At 32.8% G+C, this 13,221-nt stretch overlaps 1 protein-coding gene across 1 annotated transcript; it reads right to left on the bottom strand.

Moving 5' to 3' along the window:
- Positions 1-8,895: 8,895 nt before the first annotated feature.
- LOC145981425 (uncharacterized) lies at positions 8,896-9,303 on the bottom strand. Its single transcript, XM_083114660.1, has one exon. It carries the CDS (start codon positions 9,301-9,303, stop codon positions 8,896-8,898), a length of 408 nt encoding a protein of 135 aa, XP_082970786.1.
- Positions 9,304-13,221: the final 3,918 nt, after the last annotated feature.

Genomic DNA, 13,221 nt, shown 5'->3' with positions numbered 1-13,221 from the left:
GATTTTGGATATTTCTCTTTATGTTTTTGGTTATTTTTTGTACTGCTCTAGAAAGTGACAAAATATAACAAAATTTTCATTTTATTTTTTTAATACTTTTTACCTTGATTTTGAATATTTCTCTTTATGTTTTTGGTGATTTTTGAAATATATAAAACATATTTTGAAAAATGTCCTCAAGGCAACACCATAGTAGTGGTATACTTATCTGATATTAGTCCTGCATTCATGTTTTATCTTTAATATGTATGTTATAATGCTATAAGACCCGTACCAATGACTAATTTAAGGGGAAGATTGTAATCCGAATGTATGGAACAAACAGAAAATCAGAAATGCTGTGAGGTTGATTGGATTATGTTATTTTGCGTTGCTTTTCAACCAACTTTGTCTAATCGCAACAATGAGGATGAGGTATAATATGATGAAATTGTTGAAAAACACACTCACAAAGAACACCTATGCCCAGGGCGGGATTCAAACCCGGAACCCCTGGCATCAGAGCATGCTGTGCTAAACACTCCTCCACGACTGCAGTTCAAATGAAGTCTACAGGAATTAAACAGAATGGACTGTCCTATCTAAGTGAGACGTCTGGTAGCCTCGCATCAATGGTTATAAAACTGAACCTACCCAATAATGCAGAATACAAACATCTTAGGCTTTCCTTTCTACACAACAAACTCATTCATGCAAGGACAAAATTGAAATTTTTACGAACGTGAAATATCGTCGATCTTAATTTCCTAACTTTTTATAAATTCACATTTAAATATTTCATAGTTCGAGAGAAGAGTAGAGCAGGGCCCTCATGGCCCCTCCGCTGGGTATGGGCCTGTTTCTTACCATAGATTGTGACTAGAAGTGTAATGCTGTGGAAGATCCAGTAATCTGCTGTGTTTTTTTTTAAATGAGAAAAAGAAAGAAAAGGATGGAGAACCCCCGAAGCATACATTGAAGGGTATACGCTTAGTGTCCTGGTGCCTTAAAATAAACCATTTTTCTGAATTTAATGCTACCCCAGCCTTTTCCTCTTTTCTGTTTATTATTTGAAATATACAAAATACAATGCAAAACTACACAAGAAAAACCATGGTAGTACAATATTGTTGATGAGATTATACGCATTTGAATTTATGTTAACCCATTCTGGGAGCCAGAACGGTAATTATTTGTCGGAATTCCATTACCCAGCATTGCAACACTTCGACGCTGGGTGCAGAAATTGAGACTCCCATTGGGAATTCTTTCACCAGTTTTGAATATTATGAAACAGCAGGGACAGTGTATAACTGAAGTGGAAAAACTAATTGTCCAGTTGTTTGATGAAATGAATAATAACGGACGAGTGTGCTACGACAGTGAAAATGACAGAGTTTTGGGTCCCCATAGAAATGTTCAGCTTGCAATGCTTAGAGGAATGAAAGGTGAATGGAAACATCCAGTATACTATAACTTTGATACGGCTATGACCAAGGCTTTGTTGTTTCATATTATATCAATTGTTGGGGTAGCTGGATATAAAATAGTCGCTATAGTTTCGGATCTAGGTGGAAGTAATACAAAGCAAATGAAACAAAAACAATAGACCTAGAGCTGCTGCTCTTCCAGTTCTTTCCACCACTAGCCGTGGATAAGTTTATGCTTTTACATACTTATAATTCTTCTATACACCATTACTTTCATGTATTCTGTGTAAGTTGTTTTGCGATGCTCTTCAGTATGTGTTTTTACTCTTCAAATCAAGAGCGTTGCATGCTTTACAGTGCTGAAAATAGCAAACACACAGAGAGTGTCATGCTGATGATGTCACAGATCCCTGCCGAGGTTGTAAACACAAGGATTGACAAAAAGGCGTGTTATGACCAGACCTTCTAGAGCGGGGGAAAGTGGGCTTCCACGGACCTTACTCTAAATCCTATATCAGGTAACATTTGAAGATTCTTCAAATATTAATCAATCCAACTGTCTCATCCTTTACACGCGCGCATGTGACAAGCACCACTACATTTTCTGAATGCAATCCATCCAACTATCCTCCCAGATGCACGAAAATAACAAAATCTCTCAAACCTATATCGGGTAAAATAAGGGGCAAACTATCGATGGTCCAACAGAACCTACTAAATGCAGGCTGGATAATCTACAACTGCAAACTCTCCAACCATTGCCACTAAATGAGAGCCCTCCCACCTCACATTCTCACCATCCACCCACTAACCACCTCCCGTCCCCTCAAATCCCACCAACGGATTCAACACCTGGGAACCACCTGATATCTTACTCCCTAGTCTTCTAACTCGGGCACGAGCTAACTTGAGAGTAGGAACATCGAGGCCCAAGAGGACCATTGGTACGGTGTTGGAAGTAATGTGCTCTGCACATCCAACCAATCTCACTCTCACCGTGACAAAGAACCTCACCAGCAGCAATCAACACAGGAGAACGAACACCTGACCGTCAACTCGTTTTGAATGATCTTCAAAAATGAGCAGAAGAATCAGTGCTCCTGGTTGTTCTGCTGAATGGGTCATTTGAAGATTCTGCAAATGCCGATCCATCCAACTGTCTCATCCTTTACACGCGCACATGTGACAAGCACCACTACATTTTCTGAATGCAATCCATCCAACTATCCTCCCAGATGCACGAAAATAACAAAATCTCTCAAATCCTATATCGGGTAAAATAAGGGGCAAACTATCAATGGTCCAACAGAACCTACTAAATGCAGGCTGGATAATCTACAACTGCAAACTCTCCAACCATTGCCACTAAATATTAGCACTGCATATGGCAGATACTTAAGAATTGCATTGGGTATAAATTTCCTTAGAGTTCATATTACACACTACATACTGATATTTGATTACTTACGCAAGTGTCTTAAATCCAAGGAACCCGGAGGAACACTGAATTTTTAAGCCAAGTCCTTCGTTTTATAAATAAATCATTCTTTCTGTTGCTTTCTGTTGCTTAGAAACATTTCATTGTGTGCAAACAATGTTCATTATTGCATTCATTTCTGAATCGTTTCACAATATAGTTGCCTTCTTATTGCAAGAATATGGAAAAGTTCGTCTTAAGTTGGCATTTTTCTTATATTGTTCTGTTACAATTGTGGATATAAAAGTTTTATTTCTTAGAAACAATATTCATTGTTTCTACCAATATATTTATAGACTGCTCAAAACAATTAGGGGTCATGTAAAATATCGCATTAAAAATATGTTTTGAGTGATATTACAAACTACACTTGCCCAAGAACAAACCGAAAAGCAGAATAGAAACGTTATTGTCATGTAGACACTTTATTCGTGGATATCTGATGTCAGAATGAGTAATTCCCAGGCCTGTACTCAGAATATTTTTGAGCGAGGGACCAAATCCGAAAGTGTGTGTGTATGGGTATAACTACTATGGGGTTGCCTTGAGGACATTTTTCAAAATATGTTTTATATATTTCAAAAATCACCAAAACATAAAGAGAAATATTCAAAATCAAGGTAAAAAGTATTAAAAAAATAAAATAAAAATTTTGTTATATTTTGTCACTTTCTAGAGCAGTACAAAAAATAACCAAAAACATAAAGAGAAATATCCAAAATCAGGACAAAAATTAAAAAAAAAACAAGCTAAAAATTCTGGCGGATGAGGACATTTTTCAAAATATGCCTTATATAGGATAAAAATCACCAAAAATATAAAGAGAAATATGCAAAATCAAGGTAAAAGTGTTAAAAAAACAAGGTAAAAATTCTGCTATATTTTTGTCACTTTCTAGAGCATGACAAAAATTGCCAATAAACGTAAGGTAAAAACCCAAAATCAGGGCAAAAAGTGTTAAGAAAAACAAGGTAAAAATTCTGCTATATTTTTGTTATTTTCTAGAGAATTTTTATTTTTGTAGGAAACCGAAATATAAATGGCGTTGTTTATTATTGTATATTATCTGATTCCGCTTTGATCTTATTATGCATACAGCCATTTGTTACACATATCCGATAAAAAAGTAATTAATTCATGCTTACAGTCACAACAAGAGCATTCTTGTCCATCATATTTTATATAGAGTTTTACAATTGTAATCCACACATGAATTTTATTTTTATCAATCTATTCATATCCACCAGTAATCTTATAAGATAAGTATAAAAGTAAACAAAAATGCTATTTATATAAACTAAACAATTATTTAATAACCATAAGGAATCGTGTCAATAACACCATCTTTTTCCGGTAAGATCACCCGTTTATCGTATTCCAATTTAAATTTTTTTTGAATTGTTTTGTTAACCAAAGTATGGGTTTTTCTGCTTTTTGTAATTTGGTTATATTCTAAAATAATTTTATCAATTTCTTTATTTAAAATCTTTATCATTTCAGCCATATTTAATTTCTGAGAGTTGATGTAGTTCAATGTGAATCCTTTAATTTTGCACACAACTTTACCTTTTGATGTTTTATATGCATAGCTCTTTGGTCCTGTAGATATGAATTCTATTATGTAATCACCGCTTAACTCATCTGTCCATTCTCCAAGTATGCAACCAGTTTTTACAGTGTTTGTACCATCATCAATGTATATAATAGAGTCAGTATCGTAATAAACTACTTTGTCACCTAGTTTGTCAAGCATATCATATAATCTCAATCTAGAATATGATGTTGTAAATAATGCAATCAATATGTTTGTTTTTGTAGGATCTTCCAACCACTCATCTTTTGTTTGATACCTAACCTCAATCATATCATTGTTGATTAATGAAAGGTTAATACATTCCAGTTTAGGATTCAATAATATATCATACAGATCTTTTGCTGAGTTGATATAATCTGTTGTTTCCATTTTCCTACGTTGACCAAATTTACCGTAGAATGCGTTTAATAATAGTTTAGCCATTGCACGTAAAACTGGATTAGGTTTAATGTTATTAATATCCAATTCGATACCTAATCTATTTTTTACATCTTCGACATACAATTTTTTAGTGCTGTAATTATTTTCCCATTCACTTGTTTCTAATTTTATTTTTAAAAATTTCGAAATATAGCTTTTGAACATGTTGGTGCTAGTTTCTTTAAAATGCCAAACTTCATATATTTTTGTTATTTTGTACCCCATTTCAAGTGCTTTATTAATTTCCGGTGTGCTCCATGTACCAGTAAATCTTTTTTCAATATCTGAGTGATTGCATTCACGATTTTTAGAATAAACGCATTTACCACATAATGGAAATATCAGTTTTTCTTCTTTAATAGGTAGTACAGGATGATATAACTTTCTTGGTGGTTGTACCTTGCATTTAATTAATCCAAACCAATTTGGGTTGTAATTTTGAGGATGTAATATTTTTACTGGATGACCAACAGGAAACTTGTCATAGAACATAACTGTTGGATACAAACTACAAATATCTATATATTTTAACTTTTTTCCACGAACGTGTAATTTACTTGCATTTGTTCGTCCACCGAAATAAGCATCCCTAGGGGTGATTGGTGTTACTATACTTTTTATTTCATGTTTAAGTTTTTTGTATGTAGGTTCCCAATCACACTCCCACATTTCTATAACATTGTACCCTTTATCTTTTAATTGCTGAGTAAACCGTTTTGTTTTTTCATGAAGGTCACCCATGCTTTCTTGCTTCTTGTTGTTAATTATATCATTTTTGTAACAGTTGGGACAACCATGCCAGAAGCACCCATGGAACTGATAAACTGTGTTGGTTGTTTTATCAAAGCCATCAACCTTCCGACCTAGTATAGCTTCTTCTCCACCGTTTAAAGCGTGTTTTACATTATCACCTAATGTTCTTAACCATGATATAGACTTTCTACTATACGTTTCATGGTTGCTATCTTTTAATACAGCTATGGTATCGGATTTTATATGATGGTATCTAAACTCAGCCATTGCCACACTTGAGATTGTTATATATTGAAATGGATCGATGTTACACGTATCTAGAAATGTTTGTCTAAGTTTTCTAACTGCTTGAGTAAGTATGTCTACATCTGACTCACAATACTCACTCATTTCTTTTTGAAAGTCAAATTTGTAATTCTCTTCTACTCGTTCACGATGCCACTGTAAAAAGTGATTTCTTGTGTGCCAATGTTTACAAGTCGCATCAGGTTTGCATTTACTACATCTTTTCATAGTGCTCTCTCCATAATATTCAATATTCGGTATTGGTCCCACATATGTCTGGTTTTCTGTTGTGTTGAAGAAGTGAGGAAAGTATCCTTTTTTTAAATCGGCTAATTCAAATGTTTCTGGGAATGTACTCAATGGTTGTGAGATAAAGTTGTAGCTATCTATGAATCGCATATTTGCATTCCTAAGTATCATGGACATGATTTGGCAACCTTTATAAATTGTGAACGGTTTGTATCCATTTCGCATACAGTAGTTCATAACGAAATACCAATCATACGATCTAGCGTTGTGCGCTATAACTGTATAACCACGATGATCTTTAGATATTAACCACTTACAAAATTCATCGCTATCTTTGAAATGAATTTTTTGTCCATTTCCAAAAGCATACTCAGCAACCACATAATTGGGTTTGTGTTCTCCAGTTTCTTGGTTAGCCTCGAAATCAATTGTTATATATTTTTTTGTATATGTGCATGTAGGTTTTTGTAATGTATTCTCTTTACAAGTATCACATGTTTTCACTTTTGAAAGTGTTTTTTTTAAGGTTGTGTAGTTTTTACATTCTTTACATTTGTACATATATCCATCTACTTTAGTTTTCTTTAAAGATTCAACATAACGATCCACAACTACTTCATCGTAATCAAAATCAGGATAATAGTTTTCTTGTATATATTCACGTGCAAGTTCATTAATTTTTTTTTGGTATATTTAGTTACTATATGTACATTATTTGGTGAGCATTTTTCACATCCTTCTACGTAACAGTCATCATTTAATTTTCTTACACAGATTCCACCTTTTCCTTTTTGCCACTGCATATAACACAGATGAGTTTTTGTTTCAACTTCTTTTTTACAATTTACACAAATTTCGTATCCACATTTATGCTCCTCGTTTCTCTTACATATTTTATTGCATTGTAAACATTTGTAAACTATTTGACATACCTTTTTTGTGCTGCCTAAAACACTCTTCGTTGTAGCAATATCTATTGCAATCTTTGCAGTATATGGCAGATTTGTTACCAAGATGAATGGGGCCGCAACATGTTACACATAATGCTTTGCATTTATGATTTTTGTGTTTATAAGGTGTTTCACATCGATCACAGAAATTCGACATTCCTAAAAACGCACTCATTTTAGTAATCACGTGAAAGTGATTTTCAACTTTGTACAAGAATATAGTTATATCTCGTTCACCTATTCCTTTGTATATAATGGTGTTAAAGTTTTCGGCACAGACAATTTTTATACACACGTTTTTAAGATAGCGTTCAACTTTTCTAAAAGAACTTAGATCAAACGGTGCACCAGGATCGTGTCTAATTTTGTTGCATAACTCTATTGCTAAATCTTCTAAAGCAATCTCATCATATTGTTCCATTATTTCGTTAAAATGGTTTACCAGAGAACCATGGTTGATTGTTGTACTAAAACCTGTAGAGAAAGCTTTACTATGAAGCCTTGGATTTTCGATAACAAAGTTTATTCTATCTACGCCTTCTCTAAACCCAACAGCTGGATTTCTTTTTTCAATAATTTGATTAATAATATCATGTAATGCAAAGAAATCTACATTATTGTTGTCAACTCTAAATTCCACTCTATAGCGAGCATCCGAAAATACTGTAAGGTGTCTAACAGATTCTTCAATAGCTACAAAGTTATCTTTGGATGCATCAACATCAATTGGAGAGATATTAAATATATCCTCAACATCAACAGTGGATTGGTTTGCCACCAAAGTATCATCTAATGGACGTGATATGTTAAATATGTTGTTATACTCATTATCAGTTTGAGAACTTGGTGTAAATAGATCATCACTGTTGGCAATATCTGTAAATGGCAATTTTTCTAGTTGAGTTCTTATGTAGAACCGAAGGTCACTTTCTTTTTTATATTTGCTATATCCAGTAATTCCATTATCTCTAGCAAATTGTTTTAAATTATTTATACCCTTGGTAATATCTAACAAGTCAACTGGTTGTGGAAATTCTATATTACGTCTTGCAAATTGTTGTAAATCCAGCATATGTTTTATATAATCCCTTAGTTCCTCGATTGTTTTATATTTGTTGCATCCAGTTATATTATGCTCTTTAGCAAACTTAACTAAATTACGTCTACCTTTTATATTATCAACAGCATGAGTGGAAGCCTCTTGTGTTAGTTGTCTTCTTATGTACTTCCTTAATCCGTTTATTGTTGTGCATCTGTTATACTTTTTGATACCATGCTGCTTAGCAATGTTTATTAGAGCACGCTTGGTACTTATATTATCTAGATCCATTGTATTATTTATATTAGAAGTATTGTGTTGCACTATATTATTATTTAGTATCTCCATTTAATGCAAAAAAAATTAGCAATACATTTTTATTATACCGTAACTTCACGTATAGTTTTTGTTTCTAGTTTATGTAATTGTACTAGTAATTCATGCAGTCTAGATTTTTGGTGTCTTTTAAAATTAAGGTTTGATATATCTTTGTTGCATAAATCACAATACATTTTTTCAAGCCTTTTTTGATTAATTATTTTTTGGCAAACATGACACGTATATCCAAAACCATTTTTCACGCATTTATTTTTAACAAACTCATTGAGAGGTTTAACAGTCTTACAAATAGTGCATTTTCTTACATGCTCCATTTAATAGGGTAAAATTTTATCTTATATTAATACTGCACCCTTACTTCAATATGTAGACAACCAAATTTAAACAACAACATCCTTTTTAGAAACCCAACTGTTGTGTGAACTATCAAAACCAAGCCATTTAACATAGACCATATCTTCTTTTTTACGTAATACTTTCTCAACCAAGTATACATCGGGGTGTTTTGTTTTCTGTAGTTCTTGTTCATAAAATGTGCCGATGATTTGTTCGCCCTTAGAGTCCTTGAGATGATAATATGGTGGATTGCTTTTAAATACTTTTTCAATTGTAAATATCTCAGTAGACCAGTTGGCTGTGTATCTTTTCTCGAATATGCCTTTTATCTTACTAACACGTACATGATTACCAACATTAAATTTTGGATGACTCTTTGTTAGGGCCTCACTACGATACACACTGTTGTAGATCATCTCTTGGTTCTTTAAGCTGACCTCAACAGGTTTCATTTTGATAGTGCTATGTACTGTATGATTGTAGTTGTGCACTAATTTTGTTAATATGTCTATCCATTTATAATTACCTTGTATGGAGAACTGTTTCCACATTTTTTCTTTAAGCGTTCTATTGAATCTTTCAACAACGGATGCTTTGATGTTTGTATAAGTAGAATAATGATTTATGTTGTATTTATTCATGAGCTCCTTAAAGTTCTTGTTGTAGAACTCTTTACCTTAATCGGTTTGAAGATTATTTGGTTTTCGCTCATTCAATATGTGTTCGAACGCGTCGGTGACGTGCTTTCCAGTTTTATTTTTTAAAGGAATAGCCCAAGCATATTTAGAAAAGACGTCTATAATGGTTATCATGTACTTGCACCCTTTGTTGATTTTAGAAATTCCTTTAAGATTGCCAGAGTCCATTTCAACCAAATCAGCTTGCCAAACATCGTCTATTCCATAAGTTAAAACTTTTCTTGTAGGATAATTTTTCCTAGCTGGCTTATGTAGCTCATCAATGATCTGTTCCCTCTCATTTAAGTTTTTTTAAAAGTAGATTTTTTGGATCCACATACAGTACACTTTGATAGAGTATAAGACTTTCCATTTTTAGATTTTTTAGTAACAGAATTAATGCTGTTAGTTTTGTCTTTGCATTTAACGCAATATGATGTGATCATTTATTACGCAAAGAAATTGCGTATTGAAATTATTCAATTATGCAAAAAAAAATTGCGTATTGAAATTATTTCATCATTGTATGAAGAACAATATAAACAACGGTATGCTCTTCCATTTCTGCTAGCCTATGTGGTTCAAAATGTAAAATATCACCTTTTTCAAATTGATATGGAAAATTTTCAATTATATTTGAATTTATAAAAGTATGAATATGAGCATCATGATCAGATTCAAAGTGTAATAATGATCCCTTGTATGGAAACTTAAATTGGGTAGCACCGTGAGTAAATTTGAATATACCTGGTTTATCACCTTTTAACTTACCAATTAAATTAATTTTATTAATTTTTGTATTTCGCATTATTAAATCATGCATCTGGAAATTTACATCTGAAATTTTTGTATTCGTTTCATTAATTAATTTTCGAAACTCAGAATAATAATTATACCACTTTGTATCCATAAGATCAGTCAACACTGTATTAATTTTTTGATCAATTGAATTTTGAAACTCATTTGTAATTTTTGTATTCACAAGATCAGTCAACACATGATCGTTTAACACCATATCCTTAAATCTCTCAAAATCTTTCTTAAGTCTATTGATACTAACATTCTTTGATGTGTTTCCATAAATATCAACTCCCATTTATATCAGAAATATTGTGTTGAATTGTATAATTTCCAAAGCTATAATATATTTACATTCTGATAAAATCATCTTTGATTTTTCTACATTCTGATAAAATCATCTTTGATTTTTCTACATCCCGATAAAATCATCTTTGATTTTTCTACATCCTGATAAAATTTTTTATTTTATTTCTGTATTTCCCATCATCTCGTTTGCATGTCCGATCTATAGTAATAAAACCATAATCCTGATTCCAACAATCACTACACAGAGAGCTAAATTCCTCAAAGCCAATGTCACCACCAACAAAGTCTTTGTGTATATGTTTTAAATTGGTTTCATCCTGCCTAAATATGCAAAGAAAATTAGCATTGTCCCTAATTAACTGTTTTGGTATCTTACTATACGTCTGCCCTAGATAAAACACATCAATCTGTTTATGTCTGCCACGCGTGTAATAGTCTCTGACATTATCTTGGTTCTCCTGTATAAAATCATCAAAAATGACTATAGAATTGCTTTTACAATCATCAAGTGATACCACGTTTTCATTGCTATTACGGAATGTACATATATCTTCGCCTAATACTTGTTCAACTTTTTTAAACAGATTCTGTAAATACACGTACTCTGGTTGATTTAAACTTTTTGAGTATATGTACACATGTCTGTTCTTTTTATCCAACCATCCTGGGGACAACAAAAAGTTATCTAGCATTAGAGTCGTTTTGCCACATTTCGATGGACCAACTATAATAAATCTCATGTAATCATCATTTGGTAAATATTCACCATTTTTTCGATTCAATGACGATCTAGGTATAATGGTTTTGATATCCCAGTCCGTCATTTAATAGCACAAAATATTTTACATCGAACTGAAAATTATTCATAATAAATGAAACCATCTGTTTCCGAAGCGAAGCTTGCAGAAGCGAATGTTGCAGAAGCGCATAAACTATTGCAATTACGAGATCAATTAATTGAAGAATTTAAAAGTATCAAAAGATCCAAAACAGGAATATATAACAAATACAAAAAACAAGATCAACCCATTATTGATGCTATTAATCACCTTGGAGATAAAATTGAAAAAGTTGTTGACAACACATCACTTGTTCCAGTAACAGATGCGAAGCATGCAGAAGCGAAGCTTGCACCAACACAAACACCAACACAAACACGTGTTAAGGCGTTAACTAATTATACTACAATGTCATTAGGCCCGATTGTTTCCAAATATCTAAACACTAGAAACGATAAGTCATTTGGGATAGTTGGTGGTAATGATGGTAAGAATTACATTGGTAATGCTGAAGTCACTTTTGACAACGATAATGTCATTATTAAAGGTACAAAATATAAAGCAACTGAAGGACTAATGGCTTTGTTAACAATAAATGATATTCCAAATGATCTTGTAACACAAGAAGACGCAAGAAATTACGAAAACATATTATTTGATTCAGATGTAATTTATCAGAATAACGACCCCAACACTAAACATAGTAAATCAAGTAGATCAAAAAAATATATTACATTTATTAAACCCATATGGGATATGAGAATGAAAAAATCCAGTAGCGGAAGTGGATTGCGCAAATACACAGGCTTACCTAAAGAATATGTTTGGATGAATGATGTTAGAAAACTAGTAGACAGACTGCTTGTTATAATGGGAGAAGAGGAGGCAGGTAACGATAACTTTTATAATGAGAAAGCTAGCATCTTGAAAATGTTTTGCGATACACTAACTAATTTCATTTTACAGAATCCTAAAAATATAGGTCACTTAATAAAAATAATTAGCATACTACCTCCTCGATTTTGGGATAAAAAAGGAGCAGGATTTGTTAACAATCTACTTAGTGTGAAAGGAATGCCTGAGCTACATTTACCCGGATACAATTTCTTGGGGCCGTATACGAAGCTGAATGAAAGATTGGCTCGGGGTGACAAAGGAATAAATCCATTAGACGAAGCAGCTAAAGAACACGATATTACTTATAGAGATAACCAAGATTTAGAAAGTCGACATAAGGCTGATAAAGAATTGGAACATAAAGCATTAGGTAGATTGTTTAGCAAAGATGCCTCAATTGGTGAAAAATTGACCTCTTTAGGAACCGCTGTTGTAATGAATAGGAAAATTGCTTGGGGGTGGGGAATGCCAATGTAATGTGATAAAATCATTTTTGATTTTTCTACATTCTGATAGTAATTTTTATTATTATTGAATAATTTCAATACGCAATTTTTTTGCACAATATAAATGATGACAGATTTGCTGATCACAGAAAAATTTCTTAAAAATATAAAAAATGGTAGTGGTATTAAAATACAAAAAGGCGGTACTATTTTCACATTGCCTCTACTACTATATAGTGTTTCTGAATTACGAAAACTTTTAGGTCCAACCAAAATAGGGAGTGGTGGTGTAACTTTGGCACTCCCCAAAATAGGGAGTGGTGTTATTACACTAGCATCATACATGAAAGCAGTTAATAACCTTAAAAAACTAAAAGTTGGTAGCGGAATAAAAATTCACAAAGGCGGCTTCATATTTACTCTTGCCACATTGTTTGCCGCACTTGCTGCTGCTGGTTCATTGG

Source organism: Lepisma saccharinum, chromosome 29, assembly GCF_977018435.1.
Source record: "Lepisma saccharinum chromosome 29, izLepSacc3.1, whole genome shotgun sequence".
In the NCBI taxonomy this organism is placed as follows: Eukaryota; Metazoa; Arthropoda; class Insecta; order Zygentoma; family Lepismatidae; genus Lepisma; species Lepisma saccharinum.
The sequence above is the reverse complement of the archived record's forward strand: the minus strand, read 5'-3'. Positions and strand labels throughout refer to the sequence as shown.